This window comes from Anopheles darlingi, chromosome 3, assembly GCF_943734745.1.
Source record: "Anopheles darlingi chromosome 3, idAnoDarlMG_H_01, whole genome shotgun sequence".
In the NCBI taxonomy this organism is placed as follows: Eukaryota; Metazoa; Arthropoda; class Insecta; order Diptera; family Culicidae; genus Anopheles; species Anopheles darlingi.
This window is the reverse complement of record NC_064875.1, coordinates 16,086,467-16,098,706: the sequence shown is the minus strand read 5'-3', so window position 1 is coordinate 16,098,706 and position 12,240 is coordinate 16,086,467. Positions and strand designations below refer to the sequence as shown.

General features: G+C 49.4%; 2 protein-coding genes across 7 annotated transcripts in view; one reads left to right on the top strand and one right to left on the bottom strand.

The window, feature by feature from the left end:
* Positions 1-1,944: 1,944 nt before the first annotated feature.
* On the bottom strand, positions 1,945-7,986 carry LOC125953403 (zinc finger CCCH domain-containing protein 18-like). 5 transcript variants are annotated; one of them, XM_049682961.1, is made up of 8 exons: positions 7,773-7,986; positions 6,911-7,625; positions 6,323-6,842; positions 3,895-6,025; positions 3,241-3,808; positions 3,037-3,161; positions 2,730-2,952; positions 1,945-2,656 (listed from the first exon to the last, which is right to left on the bottom strand). In XM_049682961.1, the coding sequence occupies exons 4-8, from the start codon at positions 5,974-5,976 to the stop codon at positions 2,484-2,486; spliced, it is 3,171 nt and encodes a 1,056-aa protein (XP_049538918.1). In that variant the 5' UTR covers positions 5,977-6,025; positions 6,323-6,842; positions 6,911-7,625; positions 7,773-7,986; the 3' UTR covers positions 1,945-2,483. The 5 variants fall into 5 exon arrangements, with proteins under 5 accessions (XP_049538918.1, XP_049538917.1, XP_049538919.1 ...); XM_049682960.1 differs by lacking the exon at positions 6,911-7,625; XM_049682962.1 differs by lacking the exon at positions 6,911-7,625 and having other exon boundaries at positions 6,323-6,631.
* A 75-nt stretch (positions 7,987-8,061) lies between these two features.
* The window catches only part of LOC125953384 (phosphatidylinositol 4-kinase alpha), a 9,149-nt gene continuing 4,970 nt past the window's right edge, over positions 8,062-12,240 (top strand). For both annotated transcript variants that reach the window (XM_049682918.1, XM_049682916.1), the window contains exons 1-7: positions 8,062-8,360; positions 8,452-8,665; positions 8,761-9,534; positions 9,617-9,823; positions 10,537-10,637; positions 10,707-10,869; positions 10,948-11,434. In XM_049682918.1, the coding sequence (XP_049538875.1) occupies positions 8,271-8,360; positions 8,452-8,665; positions 8,761-9,534; positions 9,617-9,823; positions 10,537-10,637; positions 10,707-10,869; positions 10,948-11,434 (2,036 nt within the window). In that variant the 5' untranslated portion in view covers positions 8,062-8,270. The remainder of the gene's footprint in view (positions 8,361-8,451; positions 8,666-8,760; positions 9,535-9,616; positions 9,824-10,536; positions 10,638-10,706; positions 10,870-10,947; positions 11,435-12,240) is intronic.

The window sequence follows — 12,240 nt, the reverse complement described above, 5'->3', positions numbered from 1 at the left end:
GCTGTTGCTGCTGTTGCTTGCCAATCTGGTTTTCATGATAAATTTTTGGCAAACCAGTTTCCACCTTTCATTATCAAAACCTTGACTTCTCCACGGTCGGCTTCGAACTGTGCGATCGGGCCCGCTCAACAGTGGGTTTGGACGAGAAAATACGACTATCTGGGCCAGGGTCCCAAAAAATTCAATCGTACGGGGGTTTTTTTCGGGGTTTGCCGGTTCACCGAAGAACAAGGATCATCTTTCACCGTCATTTTTTTTTTCACTCTTCCGCTTGCGTTGTAGAATGTCTCGGCGGTAAAACGATCTTCTAATGATCAGAATTCCTGATCAGCCTGTTGGCTCGTTAGTGGTGCTATCGCGTAGTTCGAAGACATCTACAACTCCCGACTTTGATGAGATGGGCTGTTACTGCTGTTATCCAAATTCATCTATCTTCCAAAATCGATCGCGATGCCATCATGCTGATCCGCGTGTCGAATATTCTGGTTGTCCTTGAATGCACGATGATTCTGGATTCAAATGCTCAATTCCGTGATCCGTTCCTTCGTTTCGGTTTATTCTACTTTATCGCTTATCGCATGAAGCGGATGCAAAATAGTTGTGCGAAAATTTGAATATACCCCTCGCCTCGATTAGGTTGGGTGTTCGATGAGCGGATAGAAAGTTGAATAAAAAATCCGTTTTCAACCAGTCAACTGCTATTTCTTATCAGTTCTGCACACCGCTGGTTCCACGGTATGGTCCATGTGCAAACTGTTAGCTCTATTTTAGGAAATAACGGATCACGGAATGTGATGTAAAGTATTACCAGCGGTTAATATTCTTCGTCTAACCATCTAGTTGACGTTGGTTGACATGCATTCTCATTTGGTTCTCAAACTTTGTCGCATTTTTTTTACAGAACTATAATTAATGATGCTGCTAATAGTGAATCGTTATTCGTAGGTTCTGCCATCAACTTCATTAGGAAGGGGTCATTAATCATTGCTTTAGAACGTGCTGATAATGTTTTTTCAAATCATTAGCATCTTCACAGAATGCCACCTCCTCAGCATTCACTAGCACCGCTAGAGCAGCGCATTCAGGAGAAGAATAGTCGTCATTTCAGTATAAACAGTCGATGTGCTAATGAGTTAATGATGCAAAGTTGGAGTTAAATTGTCAGGATTCGGTTATTTGCATAACCGAGACGCAGCGCTGTACAATCGAATCGTGAGCATCACCTTGTGAAAAAGAATACCTTCCAATGAACGCGGTTGAACGTCATCCGCATAACAACTCTCGTGAAATGGTGCGTTAATATGAACATCTGGCAAATGTGCCACCATTGATGACCTTTACCGGATAGATCTGAACCCCTGGGGTGGGTAACATTTGACGCACGATAGCTTATTCTTGGGAAAACAATTCACTCACTACATCACTATAGAGAATACAATTTTGTGTCGATCATCATTAGTAAGAGTTCTATTTCTATTATCCGAATTCTGCAGATTGTGGTGAGTTCTAAATTATCTTCATCATTTTAGGATATCTTTCTGGTATTTCGTTATTCTGCTCTCTGTTCGATTCCCGTGCGTCACAGTATGGTGTTCGCTAGCACCATAGTGCGAACCTGTTATGCCAGAAATGTAAATATAAAGATGTTCGTTTTGAAGCATAAATTTATGACATTCTTTCTATTTCGACCCTCCCACCATCAAACACACGGCTAGCCCGTTCTCGTATATGTTTAAAAAATAACCCTCCCACCCTCTATGTCCAGTGTGATCGTCACAATTGTCCCTCGATAGAAATGGTATAAATGAAAGGGAGCAAATTTTAAGAAAGTTAATAAAGAAGTTATTTCATAATAAATCACTTACCTAAATAAAACTTACCCCAAAAACCCATCACCAAGACAACAAACGGTAAGAAATAAAAGAGGAAACACTTCAATTCCGTTTTTAAAAGTTCGTTTGTTCGTTACTTTATTACATTTACCCTATCTCTGTTCCTGTCGTGATCGACGATCGTAGCGGATTCCTGTTTACGAAGTCGCTGCTTCTACCACTGCTGCTGCTGCGGATTTGCTTGTATTACTCATGTCAACTATATCAAACAAACCCGAGGAGATGGTTGCCATTCTAAGCGAACGAAATTAGTTAATGGAGAGAGAAAAAGAAAAGTAGAGGGAAAAAACAAACCGGTCGCCGGTTTACCCCCCTTCCGGTCGTCCATACATTGAACATGAGCCACGGACAACCACAGTGTATTGTAGATGATGATGGTGGTGGTGTGTCTGTCCGTTGCAAATCCGAAAGAAATCATACAAAGCCGAACAAAGGCTGTATCTCTCCTTTCGCCGTGGAATGAATCTGTCGGTGGAACGCCGGATATTGATAACACCTGTAGTTTATCGCTGTTGCTCTGATTTCTGATACCTTGTGGGTCTGTGTATGTGTGTGCCTACTAATTGGGTCGGTACAATATGGCCCTCACTTTTATATCTTAGTGCGCTTCCGGGCGATCGCTTCCTCTACCGCCCGAAGCTGTTTCAATAGTTCCTCCCGTCGGGATGATTTCTTCGAGGCGGCTGCATTCGCTTTCTCCATCGCTGCGCTCGACGGTGGTATTACTTGCGCACCGCCCCCCTTACCACCATCCTTCTTTGAATCTGCGGAAGAAGAGGAACATTCAGTACATTCCCGTCTCTAGGTGTCATTCTCCGTTTGCGTTAAGATGCATACCTTTTTTCGCCAAACCACCGGCTCCCTTGGCCAATTTTCCTTCGGCTGTGCCTCGAATCACCTTGCCACCGGCCGCTCGTGCCTTTTCGCGCGACGAACTGTCGGAGCTGGAGGAATATGAGCTCTCGGAGCCCGAATCGCTCGAATCCGAAGATCCCGAACCGGACGAGCTGGCGCTACGACGACGTCGCTTTTCACCCGCTACTTTGTGCATCGGTGGTGACTGTGTGGACGAACGGATTGCGAATTCAGAATGAGAATCAATTAGAAAGGGCCATGACGGGGCGATGTCTGCCAACGGTCTTACCTTTTTGCGTTTCGGTGCGACGCCCTTTTCGATCAGTACCCGTTGCTTCTCGACAACGATAGGAGAGGGACCGCGTTTATCAATTCGTTTCACAACGACCGGTGATGCTTTACGGCCTCCGACTGCTAAAAAATTCAAATCAAAGCATCGTAAGCACGGCATTCTATCCTGTAGCGAAAGAGCGCTATCTCGCCGCAAACTTACCACGCCTCGGACTGATGCTCGGTGATCGTGTACGGATCACCTTCCGAATGTGTGCTGCACCACCACCGCCACCACCCGGCGGATGCCGATCGCTATCCTTCGATCGGTGACTGTCGTAGCGAGCTCGGCGCGTTGTCGCGCTCGGTGAGGGTGAACGACTCGATTCCGAGCTGGAGCCCGATCGTGAGCTACTGCTGGAGCTGGAGTATGATGAGCTGTTACTGTAGCTACGTGCTCGATCCCTTCCTCGTCCACCTCCTCGCTTTTCACGTCCGGGAGACTTTGAACGCATCCAGGGATCGCTCCACTCGTCGGCCCGTTGCAAAATCACTTCCCGGGTGGCGCCACCACGCGGATTGCGACGTTTTGAAAGATCCTCATCCTCGTACTGTGGCATCCGGTGTGAAGGGAGTTCACGGTAGCGAGTCGTACGACCGAACGCGTCCTCCTCGAATGCGGGAGGTGCCGCTGGACGTCCATACTTTGACGATGGTGGTGCACCGTAGGCGTCGTAAGCCGGTGCCACCGCGGCTGCCGGTGCTCGTGCCCCTCCAAATGGTGGTGATAGCTAAAAGATGCAACAGAAACTCGTTACTTAATCGTACGAACAAACATGCGGTGGTCAAACGCGTCCACACGTGGCCCTTCACTTACATTCGTGGGTGAGGCACGATCACGGGTGTAGTAGTTGTCCTTTTCCAATTCATCTTGCGTCAGCGAGAGGTTCATCTTTTTATCATCAAAATCAATATCTTGCTCCTTGCGCTTGCTTGCCTTGCGCATCATCTCCTTGGCCGTGCGGAGACCCCGCTCCCAAGCGCTCTCGGTAAGCGGTTCGGCAATGGGTGGCCGTGCTACGGGTGCTGCCAATACGGCCGGTGGATACGGTGCCATCACGGGATGGTGCGCTGCCAGATGATGCAGCCCTGGCCGTTCATGCCGATAATCGATAGGATGCAGCGGGCCACCCCCTCCCGAGTGGCCACCGTAACCGGCCGGTTGATGGTTCACCGGAACTGGTCGAACCATGTCGAACATTGTGTAGTTGCCCTTATCCGTCACACCCGGGTGTAGAAAGCGACAGCTCATACCCCACGTGCACTGGCCGCGGGTATAGAATCGGCAGATGGGCTTCGGTTCCGATTCCTCCGGACGCTTTTCATCCTCATCGGTTACCTCGCCTTCCTCCAGCTCTTCGCCTTCTTCCAACTCACCGTCAGCACTGCCCTGTTTCTTCTTCTTTGAATCCTCCGTCCCATCTGAACCTTTGGCCGACGGTCTTGGGGACCCATCTCTATCATCCCCTTTACGATCCGCTGACGGTTTCTCTCTCGCCACTTCGGCGCATTCGCCCTCTTCCGCCTCGAAATCAAGCGCATCTTCATCGTTCTGTTTGTCAAGCAGATTGCCTGTATCGAGCATCGATCCTACACCGCCACCACTACCACCATTACTGGCGTGCTTCTCCGCGGCTTGGTTGCGCATTTGATTCTTCTTTTCCTCAAGCTTTTGGCGCAGATCGATGATCTTCGGTTTCTCTACCTCAGCCGATGGTTGTTGTCCTACCGTTGCTTCGGCGCGACCCGGTGACCCAGCCCTTTCCCGGCTAGCCTGACCCTGGGCCTGGGCCGTTTGACTGTGATCTTCATCATCAGAAGCATGCCGTTGATCGCGACTTTGACGCTTTCTGTTTTCTGTCTCACTATCGTGTTCGCCTTCCTCATCTTCCTCTTCATCTGCGGAACCACCCGGGCCATCGTCGCGATCGTGATCTTCGTCGTCGTCATCGTTGTTCTCTGCGCCCCCTTTGCTGACATTTTTCGGTGCTGGCGCTACCCTTTCATTCTCCGGTTCGGGTGCTTCCGGTTCGTTGTCACTTTCCAAACTAACGTCGCTCAGATCTTCGTGGCTCATGTCCAATGCACTGTTCTTGGCTCCGGGACTCATCGACGCTCCTCCTCCTCCGGTCTCTTTCTCATCCGTCTCTCTCCTTCTCGACCCTCCTTCGTCCATCTCCTCCTTCTCTTGGCCATCGGATTCGATTTCACAGTCCGAGATCTCCTCTCCCTTCAGTTTCTCACTGAGGTTGGTGCCACTCGAGTGGCGCGACAGCGAGCGCTGGCCGTGAAGGTGACGCTGGTGGTGTGAATGGCGACCCTTGCTTGAGCGACTGTCCGAGTGGTTCGATTCCTTGGACAGTGACCGGTTGTACCGCCTATGATGTCCATCACCGTCGTCCTCTTCCTCCTCACCGCCCTGCTCCGGGGAGAGAGATCGTGCCTCGCTGGGCGATCGCGACCGATTGGTAGATGGTGACTGGGGGGACTTGGGTTGCGATTGTCGCGAATTGTCGGCGCTCCGATAGGACAGGGAATTTGATCGTGAACGTCCTTCCTCGTCGTGCGGATTCTTCGGAGAGCTACTGTCCGGTGTGCTGGAACGTGACCCTTGCTCCGCAAGCCCATCGGCTGGACCAACACCACCATAATCGGCGGCCGGAGCTCCCCCCTCAGAAGTACCATCACCTCCACCGCCACCGGCGCTCCCTATCGGCTCAGCATTCGAAGCCGGGGACACCGAACGGGACGCCGATCCGGAACCATCGGACTGCTCCTCATCGTCATCATCATCTTCCTCCTCCTCCTCTTCTTCCTCTTTTGTGACGGGGCTCGGTGCCTGCTCCGAGTCGGAGCTGTTCGATGCCGAAGAACCAGGTCTCGAATCATCGCTATCCATCTTCAAGCCGAGATGAGATTAACCGTACACGTGTGGCGCTGTTGGCAAGCTGAAAGAAGGTTTGAAAGACGGTTAGTCATTGCCGGTCATGCAGCCCCATCTTCTCTCATCCTTTCCCCCAGACAAACACTAGGCAGCAAACAGACCAGGAAGAGACCATTTCTTTGGTACTTTTCCGCGCTATCAGGCCGCCTCTTCCACCCAACCGTCCTTTTCAGCCCAGCTTCTAAGCCTACTGAGGTGGGTAGCTCTGGTAGGTAGCTGGCTGTGTTGCTTCATTTTCCCACGCCTTCTTTGACCGACTGGCCGCTGATTTTGCGCAAAGCAAAGGGTAAGCAATACTTACTACTACCGGCACCGCGGGGACACACGGGCCATCTTTAGCAGCCATCTCTGGCCATCGCGTGGCCATCTGTTGCCATCGTTTTCTTTGCGATTTCGCTTCGAATTGTGCCATGATTCCCATTGGGTTTGGATTTTTCACTACCTTTTTTTTTTTGCAAACTACTACAACGGACACCACTACTGGACTCTGAACTTACTCACAACTAACAGGACTGTTACACACGGCTTCGCGTCGGTTTCGCGCTCGGGCTCTACTGAGTAGAGCGGATCGAAAGTTCGGAAACATACTTTGTGGAACTACTTGAACAAACTTTAAACTTTTTTTTACTTTTGCACAACGCGCGGAATCACGACAACAACTGCCAACTGACCGAGACCGGTTCAAACCACGGCCACCGGAGGAGGAACAACTGGGAAGCGGGAAGTGGGAACAGGAAAGGACAGGGGATTTCGGGAGGGCCAAGTAGAGCATGAGAGGTAGACAAACAACTATTTTTCATGGAATCGTTGGGCGCTTTGGGCTGCAAAACAAACGGACACGCACAACACATCATTATGAACCGGCGGTGAATCGGCATCCGTTTCTTACCTTCTCCCCGGGTACGGTTCAATTTGATTAGGAATTGGAAGAGAGCAAAAAGGTTCGTTTTGCGGGCATTAGGATTCAGAGGAATCGGACTGACACGGCTGCTCCATATTTTACAGTACACTTGTTTCCAGGGACTACTCTTCTGTTCGCATCGAGCAGGAGGATCGAGAACCGGTTGTTGTACACAGCAATCTTTGTCGCAATCACTTGGTTGGTTGGCTATACATTCCAACGCCTACTTTCTACCGGAGTCCGGAGGGAATGGCAACTGGAGCAAACCAGATAAACTCTACTCTCGAGATACCTTTGCACACGTTCTGAAAGTCCCGTTCTCGTCACGCCGAACCTTCGACGCCGTGATCCGCACGGCACGACGGAAGTGGATTTATTTTTATTTACTCCGCGGGACTCGCGGTCGCCGTCATCGTCCGTTCCTTCCGTTCCTTCCGCTTTCTCGATCAGTCATTTACCACCATCTTGTTTTCGCTCGGTCGTTGGTGACCACGTCCGGAAAGACCGGAAGGAGAAAACCGTCGATCCCGGAACCGCAAGAAATTAGTAGCAAAACTTGAGAATACTTGGCCGATTTCGCGTGATTTGCAATCTTTTTGTAGAGGACGCGCGGCGGGGCTTACTTTGTCTTCGTTCCGCGGCAGACACACACGCACGCACAAACACGCGGCAACAAACGCACTACGGGGGGAGGTTACGCTCTCTTTGGGAAGAAGTTGATGGTGATTATGCTAAAGAATTGCATTAGGCTTGGTATCTGCGATCTGCAATCGATACTCGGCCATAAAACTGGGACTGTGGGGAAGACAAAGGATTCCGTGGTTTGCCGGCCCGCTTACCCGGTTCTTACCTTTTCTCGGGGGACGTTCCTCGGTCGACGCGGAGTGCGATGAGATGCGGGCTGTTGATGCTGTTGCTGGCGTGTTTTCTGCTAGCTTGATCGGTTCCGCGAGCTGTATGCTTCGTCCAAATCACGACGGTTCCAAGGTTAATCCCGCTACGGGTTCGCCGGGGAAAAATCGATACACGCACGCCCGAAGTGAAAAATCCAGGAATTTTCCAAGCCGCTGCTGCATGGGCCGTGACAATTGCTGACGGCTGCTGCCGGGGCAGTGGCAGTTGCTGCATGGACAGTGTTGTTGTTCCGAGTTCAGAAAAGTTCAGAAATCGCAAGATGAGTAATTTTTACATTTTTGGACTTTTTTGTGCACGATAAGAACAAAGTTCAACTCCCACCGTCGTTATCGTGAGAAAAGTTATCCCAAAAAGAACAAAACCAGGTGGTGGCTGTTTCGGGGTTTGGTCGGTCGGTCTGTGGTGCAAAAGCAAAGATCGAAAATCGCTCACGATGGTCGGAAATGAGCGATTTTCGTTTCAAAAAACCGTCCAATGTCTTGCCCGAGTATTGGCCATGATCAAACCGACACCCTGGGAAAAGGTAAAATCGCTCATTCGCCCTTGGCGCCGTTCAACTTGGAAAAAATCGTAATTTTATCGCGCCCTCGTCCTCCGTTTCCGCTCTTCTGCAGGTGCAAACGCTGTTCAGGTACTGCCCCCAGGAGAATGCCGCCGGAGTGTTCTGCCTTGATTCACGGGCCCAGGATGCGGTTATCGCGCTCGGGTTGTACTTTCTCGAGAGTGGCTACCAGTATTCGAAGGAAATCATCCCCTACCTTCTGCGGTTGGCCAAGGCGCTACCGAAGGCCGTCTGGATCGATGACGTCAAGTCGAACAAAATCGATAGTAAGTCCCCGGGGGAGAGATAGATAGTGCTGCGTTCGGGTGCCGTGGGAATTGTACGAACCTTTCATTGGCCGTTTTCGTAACTCTCGTTGCAGAAATACCGACGGCGGAAAAGTTCAGCTTCTGTCTGAACAGCCTGCTATCGGACATTGCCAGCGGATGTCCGGAGCATCGTGATGAAATCATTCTGAACCAGGTCGAGGTGCTGACGGTGCTGACGAGTATGATCAAGGGTAGCAAGGAGAGCAACACGCTCCCACCGATCATTCTCTGCAAAGCAACGGTCCCGCTACTGCTGGGACTTGGTCGGTCGATGGGCCGGTACGCGCAAGGGGAACCACCGCTGCTCTGCCGGTTATTCCCGAAGGACGAGATTCTGGTGGTGAAATCTGCGGAAACACCACTCTGCATGGCCGATGCCAAGGATAGCATCACCGGTGTCAGTCAATTTCGGTCGATCATACCACGTTCGATGTCCGGTAGTCTGACGATCGACAGTACATCGGAAACGGAGAAGTCGTCCAGCAGCAATAGCCGCAAGAAGCTCAGCTCCTTCTACTCCGTACCGTACGATCCGACGACGTACTTTTTCGCAAAGTATGGCTCCAGCTTCAACCAGTTCCCGAACATGCGCTTCTGCGAGTCGCAAGAGAAGCATGATCGGTTGCAGTTTCCCATCAACCATCTGCAGACAATCTTTGCTCTCGCTAAGAAGCTGCTAACGAAGGAAACGCTGGAGCATCTGGATGAACAAGCGGGCGATATGTATGCCCTGAACCAGATTAAACCTTACGGCTATAAGAGCTTTTCGGAGACGATCAATCTGGTCATGGTGACGTTGTTACGGGAAATACTTCAAAATCAATCCGGTAGGCATGGCACAGTACTATTGCCTTCACAGACCCCTCGTTTAACTTACCATACTTTTGTTTACTTCCCCACTCCGCAAAGATCTACCGACACCGTTTACCAAGGATGTGCAGGAGTTTGTGAAGCGACTGTTTCTGATCGGTCAAACGGAACTGCAGAACAAACAGCACGACGCGATCGATCGAGTACGCGATCCATCCAACATTGTCGTCAACAAGTACAAGATCAACGTGATGGCTAACGCGGCTTGCGTTGATCTGCTCGTATGGGCTATAGGAGATGAAACAGGTATCTAGGCGAACCCTTAGGACACTGGAGCTTCCGAATCGAATGATGCTGTCGGTGATGGCGTTGGTGGTGGTGCACTGAATGACACACTGAATTGTAGCTAGCTGGACACGCGGCTGGTTGTTGTTCGTTGTTGTTTACACTTCCTTCCGATATCGTTTCCATGTCGTTTCCAGGCGACAACTTGTGCGATCTTCTAACGCATCTGCAAGAAAGCTTAGCGTTCACGATGGGCTTAGGTGATGATGGATGAGTCTCGATCTCGTAGTGTTTGGTTTGGTGTTTCTTTCGTTTTCGTTTTCGTTTTCGCTCCCTTTTTCCTTTTTTTTCCTGGCCACATTTCATCCGTTTGCCGCTGTTTGTGGTTTGTCATACGATCCATTGTTCATTTCGTTCCACTTCCATTCGGTTTTCGATCATTCTTTGCTTACCATTTGTTTTCGATTCACTGAGCCAGTGAGTGTACAATCAGCATCCTCTTCATCTGCACAGAACTGCATAATGAACGTGCAAAGCAATATGTTTAAGGATTGAAACGGCTTATACCTACCATTGCTCTCCTCCTGCTGCTGCTGATTTGAGCCCGTGTTCTGACTCTGGTTTTTGCTTCCTCTTCCATCGGTTTTGAGCGCTCAACATGGGAGACTCCTTGTGCAAAGATTGGTTTTGATCACGGGCAAAGAGTAATTCATTCTTGTCAATTCGTTTTCCAGAGGCCGACAAGCTGTGCAGTCGCCTGTACCAGAAGCTCAACTCGGTGTTAGGCCACAAAGTAGTGATGGATCATATGCCATTGCTAATGGTTTGCTTGGAGGTAAGCTAGTGCCACGAGATGTTTGAATTCACATTATTGATTATTATACTCTGTCCTCATCGTTCGCAGGGTTTGGGGAAGTTGGCCCAAAAGTTCCCAAACATTGCAGGAACATCGATATCTTATCTGCGAGACTTTCTTGTCGATCCCAGCCCCATCCTCACGAAACTACACATGCAATCACAGGCACAAACGAAGAAAGACAAAGAAAATGCACCGTTCCGCATCGTTGGTAAGTTTTTGAAATGCTTCTAATGAATGAGGGCAACCAGTCAGCATCTTTCTACCTATGCTTACGCCCATTTTCCAGTGCAAGGATCCGACTTTAAGGCATTCGATCATGCGACGAAACCACGCGGACTTACCAAGTCCTCACAAGAGGCGTTTGAGGCGCTACGTGATGCAGCTATCGAGAACCTAAGCATTGCGCTGCGGGCGGCCCATGCCCTGGACCAATATTGCGTACCGGCGCTCGTAGCGAACGTTTCAAATCGACTGTTTACGGCGGAAAAGCAGGAAAGCGAATCCAGTCTCGTTTCGCTTAACATCATCGTCATGTTGGGTCACGTGGCGGTCGCCCTGAAGGATACACCCAAGACGACCAACAACATACTGCAGTTCTTCATTCAGCGCTTCTGTAAGGTACCGTCGGAGCAGAATGTGCTGATCGTTGATCAGCTCGGCTGTATGATCATCTCCAAGTGCGAACCGGCGGTGTTCGAGGAAATCATGAAGATGTTCTCGCGCGTTACCGTACAGGCGGCGTCACTCGCTTACTCCACGAATCCGGAGCAAAGGTAAGCTGTCCCCTGGGTTGGGTGAAGGAGAATCGCTGCTACCATCTAGCTTCAGTGCTGGTTTCTGTTGCGGAATCTATGGTGCAATTGGTCCTCAACTCATACCGATCGTTCATACTAATCAACATTCGCGTTTTGTTTTTAGTTTGGGGTTTGTTTCTTTTGCATTATACACTATTTAGACCGTGATACCATTTCGTGATCATGATCGCATCTGTTGGTAGATCGCTTTTTATAATGTCGAATTTTGAAGCTTATTTTTCCTAAATTAGTAAATCGTGCTCATTTATAGTAATTGCGTCCCTTCCCTAATGTCCAATTCCCTCGACATTATCTTGAAGATATCAAACAAATTCAATCCTACCAAATTCCATATCTATACATTTTCGTAGCCCAACATCATCTCCACTTGGGCATTTTGGCAACCAGGTTTCACATGTTTTTATCGATATTGCGTGATCAGTTTTTGTGATTTCACTAGTACATAACGATTTTAGATTATTTATTTTTTATTGGATTTTGATTTTTTTAACGATTTCCGTGAATTCTTGGATAATTGATTGTTGCTTACATGCTACGTTCTAATATCTTTCGACTAGAAATAGGTTTTGTACATGATCTTCTATCACATGATCGGTCTTGAACGTTGGACACGTTTTTCCCCTCGTTTTGAACGTTTGACAATTTTCCGTGAATCTGTGTTGTATAGGAAATCCTATCTAGAACACATGTTGTGTACATTTTGATTTGATTTTTGTCGTTTTGATACGTTTGTGTGAATGTTGCTCGATCATCTGTGAACCGTC

What these genes read in the sequence shown, in the direction of transcription:
- LOC125953403 (XM_049682961.1), bottom strand. Translation starts at nt 5,976, where the DNA reads ATGGATAGCGATGATTCGAGACCTGGTTCTTCGGCATCGAACAGCTCC. An exon ending in GAGCATCAGTCCGAGGCGTG is followed by an intron (nt 3,162 to 3,240) that starts GTAAGTTTGCGG and finishes TGAATTTTTTAG; the next exon opens with CAGTCGGAGGCCGTAAAGCA. An exon ending in TCGCACCGAAACGCAAAAAG is followed by an intron (nt 2,953 to 3,036) that starts GTAAGACCGTTG and finishes TCGTCCACACAG; the next exon opens with TCACCACCGATGCACAAAGT.